This window comes from Neovison vison, chromosome 13 (assembly GCF_020171115.1).
Source record: "Neovison vison isolate M4711 chromosome 13, ASM_NN_V1, whole genome shotgun sequence".
In the NCBI taxonomy this organism is placed as follows: Eukaryota; Metazoa; Chordata; class Mammalia; order Carnivora; family Mustelidae; genus Neogale; species Neogale vison.
The window spans coordinates 31,946,698-31,962,088 of NC_058103.1; the positions used below are offsets into that span (position 1 = coordinate 31,946,698).

The window sequence follows — 15,391 nt, forward strand, 5'->3', positions numbered from 1 at the left end:
TGCCTACTTGTGATCTCTCTGTTAAATAAAGAAATAAAAATCTTAAAAAAAAAAAAAAGATCCCATGGCTTAGATAGATAGTGGTAGGGACATGATTAGATTTGACAATGCACTCTGTTGCCCTACACATTCCAAGACAATGTTTCAACACATGGCACAATATATACAATTCGTTATACAAAATTTACCTCTGAAGAAAGGTAACATTCAATCACACCACCTCTTTAAATATTATGAGCTGGGAAAATCCCTAAACAACATCAAGAGGAAAACCAAAATTCTAAAGCTTCAAGGCAAAGTACAAGGAGGACAATGTACCAAGCTTTCCTAGCGTTATTTCTTCAATGTAGAAGACTATTCTTTATTCTGAGATTACATCCTATCTGCTTTTTCATCTTAAAATATCCTTTCTTTAAAAAAAATGATGGTGACAATGGTTTTTATTTTTAGCATCCTTACTTGGCAAAATTAAAAGCAGGCAATCCTGTGTCAATTTCCCCTAATTTCAAAAATACTACCGGTCTGTGAAACCTAAAAGCCTGGAAACTCCTGACCTTCAGTGTAAACATGAGATCTGTATTATAATACTATAAACAAATTAGAAACAAAAAATTTGAGAAACTGTGAGAGATCCAGGTAAACGTCAGTTAATCATCTAGTTTTATAAAACCTCCTTGGAGAAAAGACAGTGTGAGCTAAAATTACTACATTGTTTTAGTTCCTTCTGAAATTAATTAAAGCACATATATTTACCAAATGAAGCAAAACATCCACCGAATACTATGTTTGTCCTTACCCCAAAATTGTAAGTTCCATGAAGGAAAAAAGATTTTTGTTTTTAATTTACTGCTCAATGCTCAACAGTTTATAGGACAGAAACTGGCATGTAACAAATTCTCCCTAAATATTTACTGAAATTACTGAATTAAATGCCCAGCACCACACAAAGGCACTAGGGACATGGTATCCCCCACCCCCCATTTCACTGGCTCCAGTATCAAAAGATACACAAACGTAGTGGAACCACTTTACACCTGGGAAATAGCCCTAACATATTCCTTACAAGTATAATCATATCAAGAATTTTCAGTGGATAGCTGCTTTGGAATTTATGCTTTAGCTCAAGGTCTATTCAAGTACATATAATAAAGAACCACAATGGGATTCCACTACAGTAAACGTGAAGCAGTGCTGTCATTTGTCTCATTAATGCAAATATCTTAAATGACATCTATTTTTTCTTTCCAAGGAGCTCAGAACATTGCTCAGTTACTACTTCTTCAATCTTCAACAAAGCACTATGAAGATTACTCATCCTAGGTAAATGTCTACTAACCTTCTCAGGGGGACTAATATTACAGAGGTACCACTTGTAATGACAAAAAGAATCCGTTTTCAAAAGATAAGCATCACTGTCACAGGTTGTAGTTTGTATTTTTACTTTATAAAAATTTATTAACTACCTAAATTATTTTAGATGCAATCAGATTTATTTCAAGCACTAAGATGTGGTTCCAGTTATCTGCATAACTATTTTTCTTCACAGCTTCACAACTTGAGATTCAATCTCAAAACTATGCATATGTCAAAGTTAAAATGCTGACAGGTTCGCTTCTTTGCTTATGGTAAGTCACTATAAGTCACTATAAGGATGTATCTGAATGAAGAACTACAAATTCCAAGTGTGGTTCAAGATGAAAATGGGGTTCCCAAAGCAATAGTTTCTGTCAGAGAAATGATATATTTGCTCAAAAGAAGCATGGACTATGCAATGCCATTAACCAATATTTCATTCTATGGTTTCACAGCTGCAGTTTGACTGAGCCAAAGGACTGACCAGATATATTAATTAAAACAGCTTGTATTTGGGTGCCTGGGTGGCTCAGTGGGTTAAGCCTCTGCCTTTCGCTCAGGTCATGATCTCAGGGTCCTGGGATTGAGACCCGCATCAGGCTCTCTGCTCAACTCCCTCTCTCTCTGACAAATCAAAATACAAAATCTTGAAGAAGAAAAAAAAAAAGACTGCTCCCTTCAAAGCTCAAGGCACTGAGAGATGAAATATCCTAGGGTCCACAGTAACTCTTGTTCAAGCAACAAAGGCCATCTCCATATTCTTACAAACAAACCTACTTCAAGGCGATCCTTCCTATGCCAATTTAATTGGTATATTACCTGTTATTAACTGTCAGGAACAGGTAATGAAGAAAATTCAAATACGAACTTGCTCTTCAAGGCCCGACAACTGAGACAAGATGCCCCCAAATTTCCTGCCTCTAAGTTGCAGCAGTGACCCTCAGTAAGTTCAGTGTCCTCCTCTGTGAGGGGTACGACCACACTGCTATTATCATGCAGGAGTAGGACATCAGCACACTTAGCACAGAGCAACGCTCATTATCAATTATCTCTAACATCATTAGCAGCATGCAGAAAGGCCTTCCTAAGCCCCCTCTTCACAAGAATAACAAATCAAGCCCCAGATATTTGGATAAAAATTCAGCAAACAATGCTCTGATATTTGCCATTTTTCCAGTGGCATACAGGCTTCCACTTTCTTAATTCTTTTGACTTAGAGATAATAATAAGCAATACTCTATTAATGCCACTTCCTCCAATTTTGGAAAACAAGACTGATTTTTTTAAAGCGTTTTTTCAAACATAAAAAAGCTAAGCATAAATGGAAATCCCCTTTATGGTGGTTCAGTGTGACTACAAAAACAAATAAAAACCCACTGGGAAAACGCTGGCAATTCATACTGTATTATTAATATGTAAGATGTTTAATTGACCTGAGAAAATTAAAATAATAAAAATACATTTCCCTCAGGACTCTGGGGTTCCTCACTCAGTTAAGCATCCAACTCTTGATTTTGGCTCAAGTCATGATCTCAGGGTTGTGAGTCTGAGCTCCACATGAGGCTCATGCTACGCATGGAGCCTGTTTAAGATTCTCTCCCTCCTGGGGCACCTGGGTGGCTCAGTGGGTTAAAGCCTCTGCCTTCTGCTCAGGCCATGATCTCAGGGTTCTGGGATCGAGCCCCGAATAGGGCTCTCTGCTTGGCAGGGAGCCTGCTTCTTCCCTTCTCTCTCTGCCTGCCTCTCTGCCTACTTGTGATCTCTTTCAAATAAATAAATAAAATCTTTTAAAAATATATTAAAAAAAAAAAGATTCTCTCCCTCCCTCTGTCTCACCCTGCCTAAAATTTTTTTTCCTTTATCAAATTAGCGAAGCTTAAAAACCTAGTATTCAGAATGCCTGGGTGGCTCAGTCAGTAAAGTGTCTGCCTTCCGATCAGGTCATGATCCCTGGGTCCTAGGATCAAGTCCCACACTCGGCTCCCTCCTCAGCAGGAGCCTGCTTCTCCCTCTCCCTCTGCCAGCTGTTCCCTCTGCTTATATGTTCTCTCTCTATCAGATAAATAAATAAAATCTTTAAAAACAAATAAACAAAAGTTAGTATTCAACGTTTGTGAGACTGTGTCATTTGCATTTGTTGGAAAAAATGCATTTTTTAAAAAACTTCATAAAACAGATTGAGAACCTTCTTAAGAACATTTATTTCCTTTGATCTTGTCATTCTACTCCTAAGGACATAATCTGAAATATGTTCATAGCATTAGACTCAAAAACATTCATTCAAAACTATTGTCATAACAAAAATGTGAGAACAAATTAAATACATAAAAAGAACTTTTATGCATAAAATAACTGAGTGTAATGAAAACATTTAAAAAGTGCCCAGAATACATTTTTAGTAATAAAAGAAAATGCTATGTTATACTACCAGGTAAAAGAAGGGAGAACGTAAAATTATACATAAACCACATAATTAACCACATTAAAAAAACAAATAGAAAAAAAAGAATGGAAAGATAAAAAGTTACTAGCAATTCTCACTGGACAGTGAAAGAGTAGATGATTTTATTTTCCTTTTACAGATGAACATATTTTCTAAATTTTCACAAAGAGCCTATTATACAGCCAAGCTTTTCTTTTTTTTTTTAATTTGTTCATTTATTTAGAGGCTGTATAAATAGTGGCTTTGAATTTAGTAAACTCAGTCTGAACTTAGTTTCCTCATCCATAAACAGGATAAGAATTCTTCGCTCTTGGGGTGCCTGGGTGGCTCAGTGGGTTAGGCCGCTGCCTTCGGCTCAGGTCATGATCTCGGGGTCCTGGGATCGAGTCCCACATCGGGCTCTCTGCTCAGCGGGGAGCCTGCTTCCTCCTCTCTCTCTCCCTGCCTCTCTGCCTACTTGTGATCTCTCTCAGTCAAATAAATAAATAAAATCTTAAAAAAAAAAAGAATTCTTCGCTCTCAAGGTTACTGTTAAAATCAACAAAGATCTTGACACATAAATTAATACTGAAGCTATTATTATTATTAATTATTATACTGTGGTTGGATTAGAGAGCACAATGCTCTTAATAATGTATACTTGAAGATGTCCTCCACTTTATTAAGTGATTCTAACAACTGCACTTCAATGTTCTGTAATAATTTGAAATGTTTTCTAGTCTCCCCCTCTTGTCATGTTGTGATGTATTTTCCCCACTTGCTTCCCCCAACCCTTCTGGTTTGCTGTTTGTACTTTTCTTTCTTTTTTTATGCCTGTAAGCTAGTCTTTTTTTCTTTCTTCCTTTCTTTCTTTTTTTAAGATTATTTATTTATTTATTTATTTGACAGAGCACGCGCGAGAGAGATCACAAGCAGGCAGAGAGAGGGAAAGCAGGCTCCTGGCTGAGCAGACAGCCCTATGGGGCTCGATCCTAGGACCCTGAGATCATGACCTGAGCTGAAGGCACAGACTTAACCCACTAAGCCACCCAGGCACCCCGCTGTTTCTAGTTTTCAAAGGGCTTAGAAATGAGTCTAGCCCAGATTTCTAGACTGGCAATTCATAAACATGGGTTGTCTGGCCCACACAGTGATCTAAAAATATTTGATTTAGAGCCAAAATATAAAATTCAGAATATTTCATGTAAAAACCCCGATTTCCAGCTTCTGAAAAGTGGGATGATTTGGCCACACCAAGACTTAGGTCGTCCAATGACACAGGTTGTTCAGATGACCACAGTTCTTGCCCCTCCCTGACTCCCAGGCACTGACACTCAAGGTCAGCTACCACGTATCATGGCACTTGAAGTGTTTTATCTTACTCCAGGCCTGATTCACAGTCCAGCCTTAGCAGTTATTGACTTTTATGACCCATTACCTAGTTGTATTAGTCAGGGTCCAATCAAGAAAGAAAAATCATAATTTGAATAGGGGAAGTTTAAAACAGGGGACAGAATAATGAGAAGTTAACTAATAGGACCAAACTCTTAAGAATAGCAGATAAAAGGAGCGCCTGCTGTAGGACTGAGGTAAGAGTGGTCAAAGAAGAGGTCCTATGTGTGCGGAGATCTAAACCCTGCTGAAAGGGCATGCCTGGGACTCAATGAAGAGCAGTAAAAGGTTTTGGGACCCATTCTGATGTATGTGGGGTGGGGTTGGGGGGGTCCCCACACCAAGCAATGCTGGGACATCAGCTGGGTGTACCACAATCCAACTTAATTCTAATACTATCTACTCGGAGACATTAGATCCCACAGGTTAAGGGTTCGATCCTATAAGACTGCCCCCCAGCTTTATAAAAGAGAACTTCAACTGCCTCCATTTTGACCTTGACCTTTCTAACTTACCAAGTTCTTCTTTCCAGCTTATATCTTACCTGTGGCAAAAGACCCTAGAGGCAAAGCATCCCCCAAAGGAAACAAAACTACCCCCTTAAACAGTAATGGCTGCCCTGAGGCAGCAAGACCCTATATAACTGACCCCAAGGCAATGACTGACCTGGCTACTGCCCACCTGCATGCACCCACTGAGCTTTGCGCCACATTTTCCTCATATAAACCTGGAAATATTTTCAGTACTTTGGAAAAACCTCTTTGAGACTTTAGTCCAGCTGCCATCTTGGTGTTGACCTCACTGACATAAACTCCTTTCTCGTTTCACAATTACTCATCTCTCTGCCTTCGGATTTTGTCAGCAGCTAGTGGCCAAACCTAGTGTGTCTGGGACCCCTCCCCCTTGGAGCCAGGTGCTCAGGCACCTCTGCACCCCACCTACGTCCAGACGCCAGTGCAGGTCCAGATTGTCACCTATGTTTCTGACCTCCTTTCCTTGGGTTTGATTAAACTGCTACAGTGGCTCAGAGAACTCAAAGAAACATTTTACTTATCAGATTAATTAATTGGTTTATTATGAAAAGGTATAATTCAGATACAGCCGGATAGAAGAGCTGCACAGGGCCAGGTATGGGGAAAGGGCACAGAGCTTCCATGCCCCCTCCAGGCATAAAACTCTCCCAGCACCTCCATGTGTTCATCAACCTAGAAGTTCTCTGATCCTTGTCTTTCTGGGTTTTTATGAAGGCTTCATTACATAGGCAGGGCTGAATAAATCATTGGCCATTGGCAATTGATTTAACCTCCTGGCCCTCTCCCTTCCAGGTTGGGAATGAAGGTTCCAGCCTTCCAATCACATGGTTGGTTCTCCTGGCAACCAGCCTCCAACCTTAGGTTACCTAGGGGCATTCTAGAAATCATCTCATTCACAAGGCAAAAGACATCTTTATGGCTCTCATCACTTTGGAAATTCCAGGGTTTTAGGACCTCTGTGCCAGAAATAGGAAGATCAAATCTATATTGATTATAAAGCACAATATTAGAGGCAGAGAAGTTTCTGTGGTGCCACACTGGAGAAACTTGCTAGAAATATGTACTCTTGGCTGCTGGGAAAGTGTCTTACAAGGAGAGACTCTCCTATCCTATAAAGCTACCCAAGGCAGGGTGGTGCCAGTTGAGAACTACTGACTGGTGGGTGCTGGAGAAGTATGTGTTTAGCAGGAGCCTCTGGCTTGAAAACCTACCTGCAGTGCAGGAGCTGGGCCCTGGAGAAGCCTACCTGGAGGCCAGAGAAGTCAAATGTGTGTGTGCAGCAGGCTGCACTGGGGACGCTGGGCACTGGGGAGGCTGGCTGCCTGTGCTCTAAGAATCGTCACCCGAGTCGTTGCCCAGGAGCAAACATGGACCAAGAAGGAAACACCCTTCCTCTTACAATTTCTCTCCAGTATCCTCTAACTGTGCCAGCTGGCAAAGGAAAAATACTTAAAGGGCTCAGATCTGTTTCTGCAGAGTAGTCAATGAAGAGTAAATTTGGAGCTGAAAGGCAATAAATTGATAACTGACACACTAACCTACTAAAATTACCAAAAAAAGACACAGAAGCCAAGTGACACCCAAGAACAGAAGAGAGCAAGTAAAATGCTTGCTCTTCAGGCTACCTATTTAGCTACTCACACACTTTTCTGGTGCTGTAGATTAATGAAGTTTCTGGATGGACAAGTTCTACACAAAAGAGGTGCTACCAATATTCTCCTTCATCTCTATTATAATAACTAATACTTATTAAGTATTTACTATGCCAAGAATGTTCTATTATAATCATCTCACATATATCAATTCATTTAATCCTCAAAACAATCCTATAAGATAGATACTTCTATTATCCTCACTTTACAAAAGTTCAAGTAATTTACCCAAGATAACAACAGGCAGCAAATGGCAGAGCCACAATCTGAATTTATGTAATTTAGCTCCAGATTCTATACTCTTCTTCAATTCAATTTCTTAAATTCAATTTCATTAACATATAGTGTATTACTAGTTTCAGGGGTAGAATTTAGTGATTCATCAGTTGCATGTCACACTCATTACATCAAGTGCTCTCCTTAATGTTCATCATCCAATTACCCCTGCCCCCACCTACCTCCCCTCCAGCAACCCTCAGTTTGTCTCCCAGAGTTCAGTGCCTCTTATGGTTTGACTACCTATTTTCATCTTGTTTTGTTTTTCCTTCTTTTCCCCTATATTCATGTTGTTTCTTAAATTCCACAAGTGAAATCATACGGTATTTGTCTTCCTCTGACAGACTTATTTCACTTAGTATAATACCCTCTATCATCCCAGAATCTATACTCTTAAATGCAATGCTAAACTGCTTCACTACAAAACCCATTTCATTGTTTCATTTTTTGCTTTTAGCACCCATCTTGTTTCCCCAATCTGTCTTTGTCAAATGCATGAAGAACTCATGAAAGAAACATACAAGGTATAAAAGCCAGGGTATAATTTTTTGGTTACTAGAAAACTGACCCCCAGAGAAATACAGGGCTTGCAATAGATAGTATGATGTACTTATCTATTAGTTAACCATAAGACATCATCACTTAAAAGCCATATAACTGGGGCAGAAGAATTTCCAGAGTAACTGATACTACTTCTATTTTATTTTATTTTAATAAAATTAGACATTCAACATTCTAGAATTCTGTCAAAGGTTTTAAGAAATACCTGTATTTACACTTAGTATTACTACTTGTTACCAGGAATTCCAAACTGAGCTATAGAGGATCTTAAACCTTGTTAGCATTCAACAAAGTTGCACTTCTGCAATTAAAGGAAAGGTTAAGCCTGTCACATACAAAAGCATTTCAGAATCCATTTCAGGTCTTCTTCCCTCAAAAAGGATGTGAATTCTTGAACATCACAATTTAGAACTGACTTGACTATGAAGACATCAAGTATGAAATTAATTTTGTCTAGTTCAAAATGGGAACTGCTTTAGATTCTAACTTGGCAGGTGTCAATTTAAAGGGCATCTAAGACAAAATCCACTCTTTCTTAAACATTTCAGTGCTATCTGAAGATGGTTTATCTCTGTGGTTTCAATTCTGCTACACTACAAAACACAAGATAGGAGGTTTACTGTGGAAGGTCAAATGTCAGTGATGTGAAAGATATTTCTAATTTCGGGAGCTAATGGAGATAATGTTAGTGGTGTTAAAGACATTCCTAATTTGGGAGCTAAGGTGCCAATTTAGATTCATGGTATTTTCATCCTTCTTTACATGAGTCATCAGAAAAAGAAATACCACCTAACAGTCAAGTGCTTTGGACTGGTAATCAAACTGACTTACTTTCAAATTCCATCCCTACCAGTGTCTACCACACTCTCTCAACGGGAGTGTGCACATCTGTAAAATGAGATTTAACAGTATCTACCCGAGTCTCCTAAAGATTAAATAAGACAATGCACATCAATGCCTGGCACTACACAGAAGGCACTCAATAAGCTTTAACTATTATTAGTATTATTAAACAGATAAGTTTCAGTAACACTTCTCCATAGAATATCCTAGGGAAAAGAAAGTTTTTCAGGAAAATATTCAATCAGATTTTATCTGATCCAAATACTTTGATCTAGCAAAGATACTTATTGAAACAATAACCTTATAAAACAACAATCTGGGGCGCCTGGGTGGCTCAATTATTCGGCTCAGGTCACGATCCCTGGGTCCTGGGATGGAGACCCACATGGGGCTCCTTGCTCAGCGGGAAGCCTGCTTCTCCCTCTCCTACTCCCCCTGCTTGTGTTCCATCTCTCACTGTGTCTCTCTCTATCAAATAAATAAAATCTTAAAAAAAAATAATCTGAGGAAAGGCAAAATTACTGATTGCTTTCCAGACATGGGTAAATTAGAATGCAAAGTGTAAAATGCTTGAATTTAGAAATGAAATTCCCAACAGGCACAACATTAACATCTGTTGCACTACCTGAAGAGAATAAAACTTTAACATCCAATGCAAAAGCCCTGAAAAATGCAACTTTGTCACATTTATTTCAAAAAGAACCAATTGTCAGAGAAGAGCATACTAACTGAACAAATTTATTCTTCAGACACAAATGTCTGATTTGTTGGTAACTCAAAGCCCTAAAGATATCTATTACTGAATGAGTCAGTTATCATGGTTAGAAACAAAACAAAACTTTTTAACACATGAAAAACAAAACAAGCCTTAAAATGAAAATAAATGAAGAAAAGAAAGGTGAATACAAATAAAAATACTCTAAGGCAGGGAGACTAGAGAAGAAGGCTTGGTCTCTCAAAATGGGTGGATTAGGCCGCTGCCTTCAGCTCAGGTCATGATCTCGGTGTTCTGGGATCGAGCCCCGCATCGGGCTCTCTGCTCAGCGGGGAGCCTGCTTCCCCCCCCCTCTCTCTCTGACTGCCTCTCTGCCTACTTGTGATCTCTCTCTCTGTCAAATAAATAAATAAATAATCTTTAAAAAAAAAAAAAAATGGAACATTCATGGTGAATAGGAATGCCAACCACCAAACAAGACCTTTCAGATTCCAACCTGTTGAGAAGTTTCTGGTAACTGGAGAGGGAAATGGAGGAGTTTACCCATTATTAGAAGTCTGTTCCAAAATAAAGGCTTAAAAATCATAATTTTGAACAAAGTTCTAAAAATGAAAATCTTAAAGAAGTTTTCATAATTAGTAAGGAGAATAATCCTCAAGATTTTCTGAAGTTCTTATCACATTCTAGAATATAGTCTTGCATGCATATTAATTCATTACATCCTCACAACAATCCTATACGTTTATTTAAAAGAAGAGACTTTGATGTTAAATAGCTTGCTCAAATAGCGACACTGATTTTGAACTACACTATCTGTCCCAGACAGTTCCTGGAAGATTCGTATGTTACTAATATCTTGAATTCTTTATTGAAGTAAGAGCAACACTATTTTCATCTGCATACCTATGGGTCCATACTATTTTAACACATTTAGAATGTGGCATTATAATCCAAACTGGTCTGCAACAAGGAAAGTATGAAACTGAGACAAAGTCTTCAAAAAATTTCATAGAATATGAATATTACAATTAGAGGAGTAACAGACATATAAGAGTATGTCTAGTAATTATAATAACAGGGTTATTAGTTATTAGTTAGTTAACAGGGGTTATAGTAACAGACATATAAGAGTATGTCTAGTAAATATAATAACAGGGGTACCTGGTGGCTCAATGGGTTAAGCCTCTGCCTTAGCCTCAGGTCATGATCTCAGGATCCTGGGGTAGAGCCCCACACTGAGCTCTCTGCTCAGCAGGGAACCTGCTACCTCACCCCCACGCGCACACCTGCCTCCCTGCCTAATTGTTATCTCTGTCAAATAAATAAAATCTTAAAAAATAATAACACTACATTTGAGTTTATAATTTGTATTTTTTCACTTCATTTTCTTAGCATTTAATTTTTATAAATATATTGGTCTGCAGTGGAATGGAAATTAAACAAAAACAAGAGCTAGTCATTTACCAGATAGTTGGAGGAGCACTGCCCTAGATCTCTGGCGCAAACAGCTTGCTCTCTGTTACCAGCTCTGTGGCAAAGATGAGACATGCTGATGTAAGTAACAATCCTCAGATAATCAATCTACAACCACTTTGGCCATGGTTTACATTTTAACTTCATTCATTAATCAGAGTTCCTGCTAAGTGGGGTTAATTCTAAGTAATGTTAAGTTGTAGGCTCTCAACCTACCTAGGTAGCTTTTTCCTTTAGCGTCAAAGACAACTGCTCATTACCAACTGAATCTAACATTGTAAGATAGTGGTAAGCTAGTAGTTCCAACTCCTTTACCACACGGGACTTCCTTGGTATAAGGTATGCTTTGGCCTCCTTTACAAGTTCAGTTTTCCTCCTTCCCATAGGCTGAAGAAGAGAGCATCTTGATTATCAGTTACTCATAAGTGCTTTCAAGAATCAGAGATTTCTTTTCCTTTGTTTCAGAAATCATTTAGGGATAAAGGCAAAGTCACCAGGTCAAAAAGCAAGGAAGAAGTTACAAAAGCATCAAGAAAGTTGATTTGGGTACAAGGAATGTTGAAGAAAGTCACTGAGAGATCAATGTCATGTAAACCTCTTGAGGGTCAGGTATAGCAGGTAGGCACCAACTGCTACAGCAATTTTTGGGTCACTTAATTTTAACTCATTTCTAAATACTAATCCTGCCATAATTAATGGGTTTTTTGAACTCTTATTCCTGCCTCTGGGAAATTCTGAGGGAAAAAGGTATTGAGTGACAAAACAGAAGCTAGATTAAGAACATGAATAAAGGGCGCCTGGGTGGCTCAGTGGGTTAAGCCACTGCCTTCGGCTCAGGTCATGATCTCGGGGTCCTGGGATCGAGTCCCACATCGGGCTCTCTGCTCAGCGGGGAGCCTGCTTCCTCCTCTCTCTCTCTCTCTGCCTGCCTCTCTGCCTACTTGTGATCTCTGTCTGTCAAATAAATAAATAAATAAAATCTTTAAGAAAAAAAGAACATGAATAAATAGCATATCTTTTCATATACATGAAAGTGAACTGCAAAATAAATTAGATTGGTCTCTTTATTTATAATAACACTAGTCCCTAAGAAAAGCCAGATTTCCTTAAAAAGTAAAGTAGTTTAGCCAATGGAGGAGCTTGGGGTAGAAACGTTCTAAAGGCAGAAACTGTGCTTCCCAGCCCCCATGAATGAAGTTTACTTTTTACAAAATCATCTCACTAGTTTCATGTTACATCAATTTATAATAGTATAATCTATCTAGAAAAAATGTTTAATTACCAGAAGAAAGAAAACAGTGGTTGAATTCTAAGTTGATGTCTACGTTATATATAACTTCCATTTTTATTCTAAGAGCTCAAAATGCACTGTTCCTGCTGTTATAATAAACAGATATTTTGAACGTGATTTATAGCATTTTAAGGCCTACAGATAGAAAAAACCACTTGACCATCAATTCAGACAGCCATAAATGACATGTCATACTGATTATCTTTATTAATGCCTTGGTTAATTATACCATGCATGTATATTTGGCCTCCTTTAGAAGTTTAGCTTTGTTCTCAGTGAAAAAGAATATAGTAGAGACCCGCATACTGCAAAAATCACTCAAGATAGTTCAAGAAAGGGCACCTGGGTGGCTTAGTGGGTTAAGCCGCTGCCTTCGGCTCAGGTCATGATCTCAGGGTCCTGGGATCGAATCCTGCATCGGGCTCTCTGCTCAGCAGGAAGCCTGCTTCCCTCTCTCTCTTTCTGCCTGCCTCTCTGCCTACTTATGATCTCTGTATGTCAAATAAATAAATAAAATCTTAAAAAAAAAATAGTTCAAGAAAATACTGAAATTGGAAAAGTTCTAAGCATTTTATAGAAATAAAACGTTTGTTGATTTCTAATTTGAATCAGTTATAATTTCTTTTTTTTTTTAAGATTTTATTTATTTGACAGAGAGAGATCACAAGTAGACAGAGAGGCAGGGAGAGAGAGAGAGGAGAGAAAGCAGGCTCCCTGAGAAGCAGAGAGACCGATGCCGGGCTCGATCCCAGTACCCTGGGATCATGACCTGAGCTGAAGGCAGAGGCTTTAACCCACTGAGCCACCCAGGCACCCCAAATCAGTTTTAATTTCTGATCAAAGTTACCTCAATCAGTTTTTAAATATACAAACCAACTTAAATCTCACAAATGTCAGCCCTAATAAGGTCAATTAAATTTTATTGCAGTTATAAGTTCATGTCCAAATAAAGCAGGCTCACGAAGTACTGGATAGGTGGCCGAAATAAGTGAAATAGGCTTCAACATCCAAGGAGGACTATGACAATCTACTGTTACTCAGCTCTAGCCAACTGTTGTCTTGAGAAAATGGAGACAAAAATCAACAATAGTAATAAAAATGAGTATTCTGCCACTTACTCTAACAAAATAAGTCTGTGGGCTTGTTTTGGTAGGATTACCAGTTTCCTCTTTCATGAAGCTCCTTCATGGTGGTGAAACTGGGCCTATTTTTCTGCGGAACCCTAAGATACTCATGAAATCCTGTTCCCTCCAAATGTAGTAGTTTTTCTCCCTAAATCTTTTGAGCACTGTGCATGCTATGAAGTCTTTATGAAGAACTTATCTGTATTTTCACTGCTTTCATCTTTTCTCCCCACTAGTTAATGTCTGTTCATTGTTTGTTCAAGCAATGACAAATGAACAAATTGACCCAAATGTCAAAATACATTCACAAAAAATTCATTTCTAAACAAAGATGTGAAACAACTTCAAATATGCATTCCAATGCTTCCTTAAAAGGAAATGTGAGTTAAGAGCAATCTAATTTAGCTTTTGTCTTATCTTTATTCTAATACAAAAAATTCAAATCACCAGAAAGCTTTTTTGGATTCTAATCCAAAAAACTACCTTTCCCCCAAAAAACTATGCTTCATTTTCTCAAAAAGAGGAGCTATACTCATTTCTACGCATATAGACAAATAATATTCTCCATTTATGTTTCTTGACAGCAATCCAGAACCTCGATTCCTTGGAACCTCTGGGAATCAAAAGAATGTTATGGTGTCTCTTTCCAGGAAAACGCACAGAGCCCTAAATTTTTGTATGCAATTTCACAAGGTTCATAGTACCCCAGGATCGTCAGTGGATTCACCCACTCCACGATAAGGACTCTAGTGCTTAAAATGGGATTAGTTTCTATTATGAAAAGTTATGCATCTCTGATATTGAGAAAGCATCTTCCCTTTACAACTGTCACTACTTCTCAACAGCCATCCTAACAGCTGACAGAAATTTGAGAATTTCTTACCTCAGAGAAATTAACAGCCAAGGGAACGATTCCAGCCACGTAACAACCCACCAACATAGCCAGAGACAGCAGACTAATGGAGATGAAATCATCCATTCTGTCCTCCTTTATTTACCCACAGTCACCAGACTACAAATTTTCAGTGGCTTCAAAGGGTCCGGAGGTCCTTAAACGCGTGTGGTGATTCCAAGAGAACAAGTGGACTTGCCAGTTCTTTCGTCCTCCCCACCAGCAGATGTGTTCACGAAACCCCTTTCTCTGGAACGCAGCTGGAAATAGCCCCCTTTTGCTGATCTTAGCACCAGAGAGAACTTTCAGCAATCTCAGGTCCCAGCCCCTGCGTTTTCAGAGGCCAGTCATTGGATTCCCTACGATTAGCAGTTAAAGGTACGCGGGAGATTTCTTCAGTCTCGGGATGGTGGAAAAATCAGTCCACTCCCTCCACAGACAAAGTCCCAGGTGGAAAAGGAGGAAAACCCAAGCAAACTTGTTCTTTCTCCCGGCGCCCCTAGGTCCCTGGGGCAGCCCCCCTTAGGCTGGGACCAGCCCACCAGTCCCGGGAAACTCTCCTCCGAGTCTAAAATATGAAAGAATCCCGCAGCTCTCTAACGATGGGCTCAGGGGTTCAGCAGCGGAGCTGATACAAAGCTGTCTCTGCCCTATATCCGATGCTGCCCATATTACTCCATTCCGCTGGGCCTTGACCCAGAGCCACGGATACTACAGCTGCCATGGCCGCCAAGTGGCACCTCTTCATTACATCCACTTCCGGATTGCTTCACCGCCCCCCTCCTTTAGGAAGAGTACTTCCGGGTTACAACCGACCTATGGCCCGGGATTCTTATGTTGTCGCCATTTTTGAGTAGGGCTAAT

General features: G+C 39.1%; 1 protein-coding gene across 1 annotated transcript in view; it reads right to left on the reverse strand.

Moving 5' to 3' along the window:
* The window catches only part of SLC39A9 (solute carrier family 39 member 9), a 64,961-nt gene extending 49,693 nt beyond the window's left edge, over positions 1–15,268 (reverse strand). Inside the window, exon 1 of the mRNA XM_044232305.1 lies at positions 14,519–15,268. Coding sequence (XP_044088240.1) covers positions 14,519–14,614 — 96 coding nt within the window. The 5' untranslated portion in view covers positions 14,615–15,268. The remainder of the gene's footprint in view (positions 1–14,518) is intronic.
* Between the last annotated feature and the right edge of the window lie 123 nt (positions 15,269–15,391).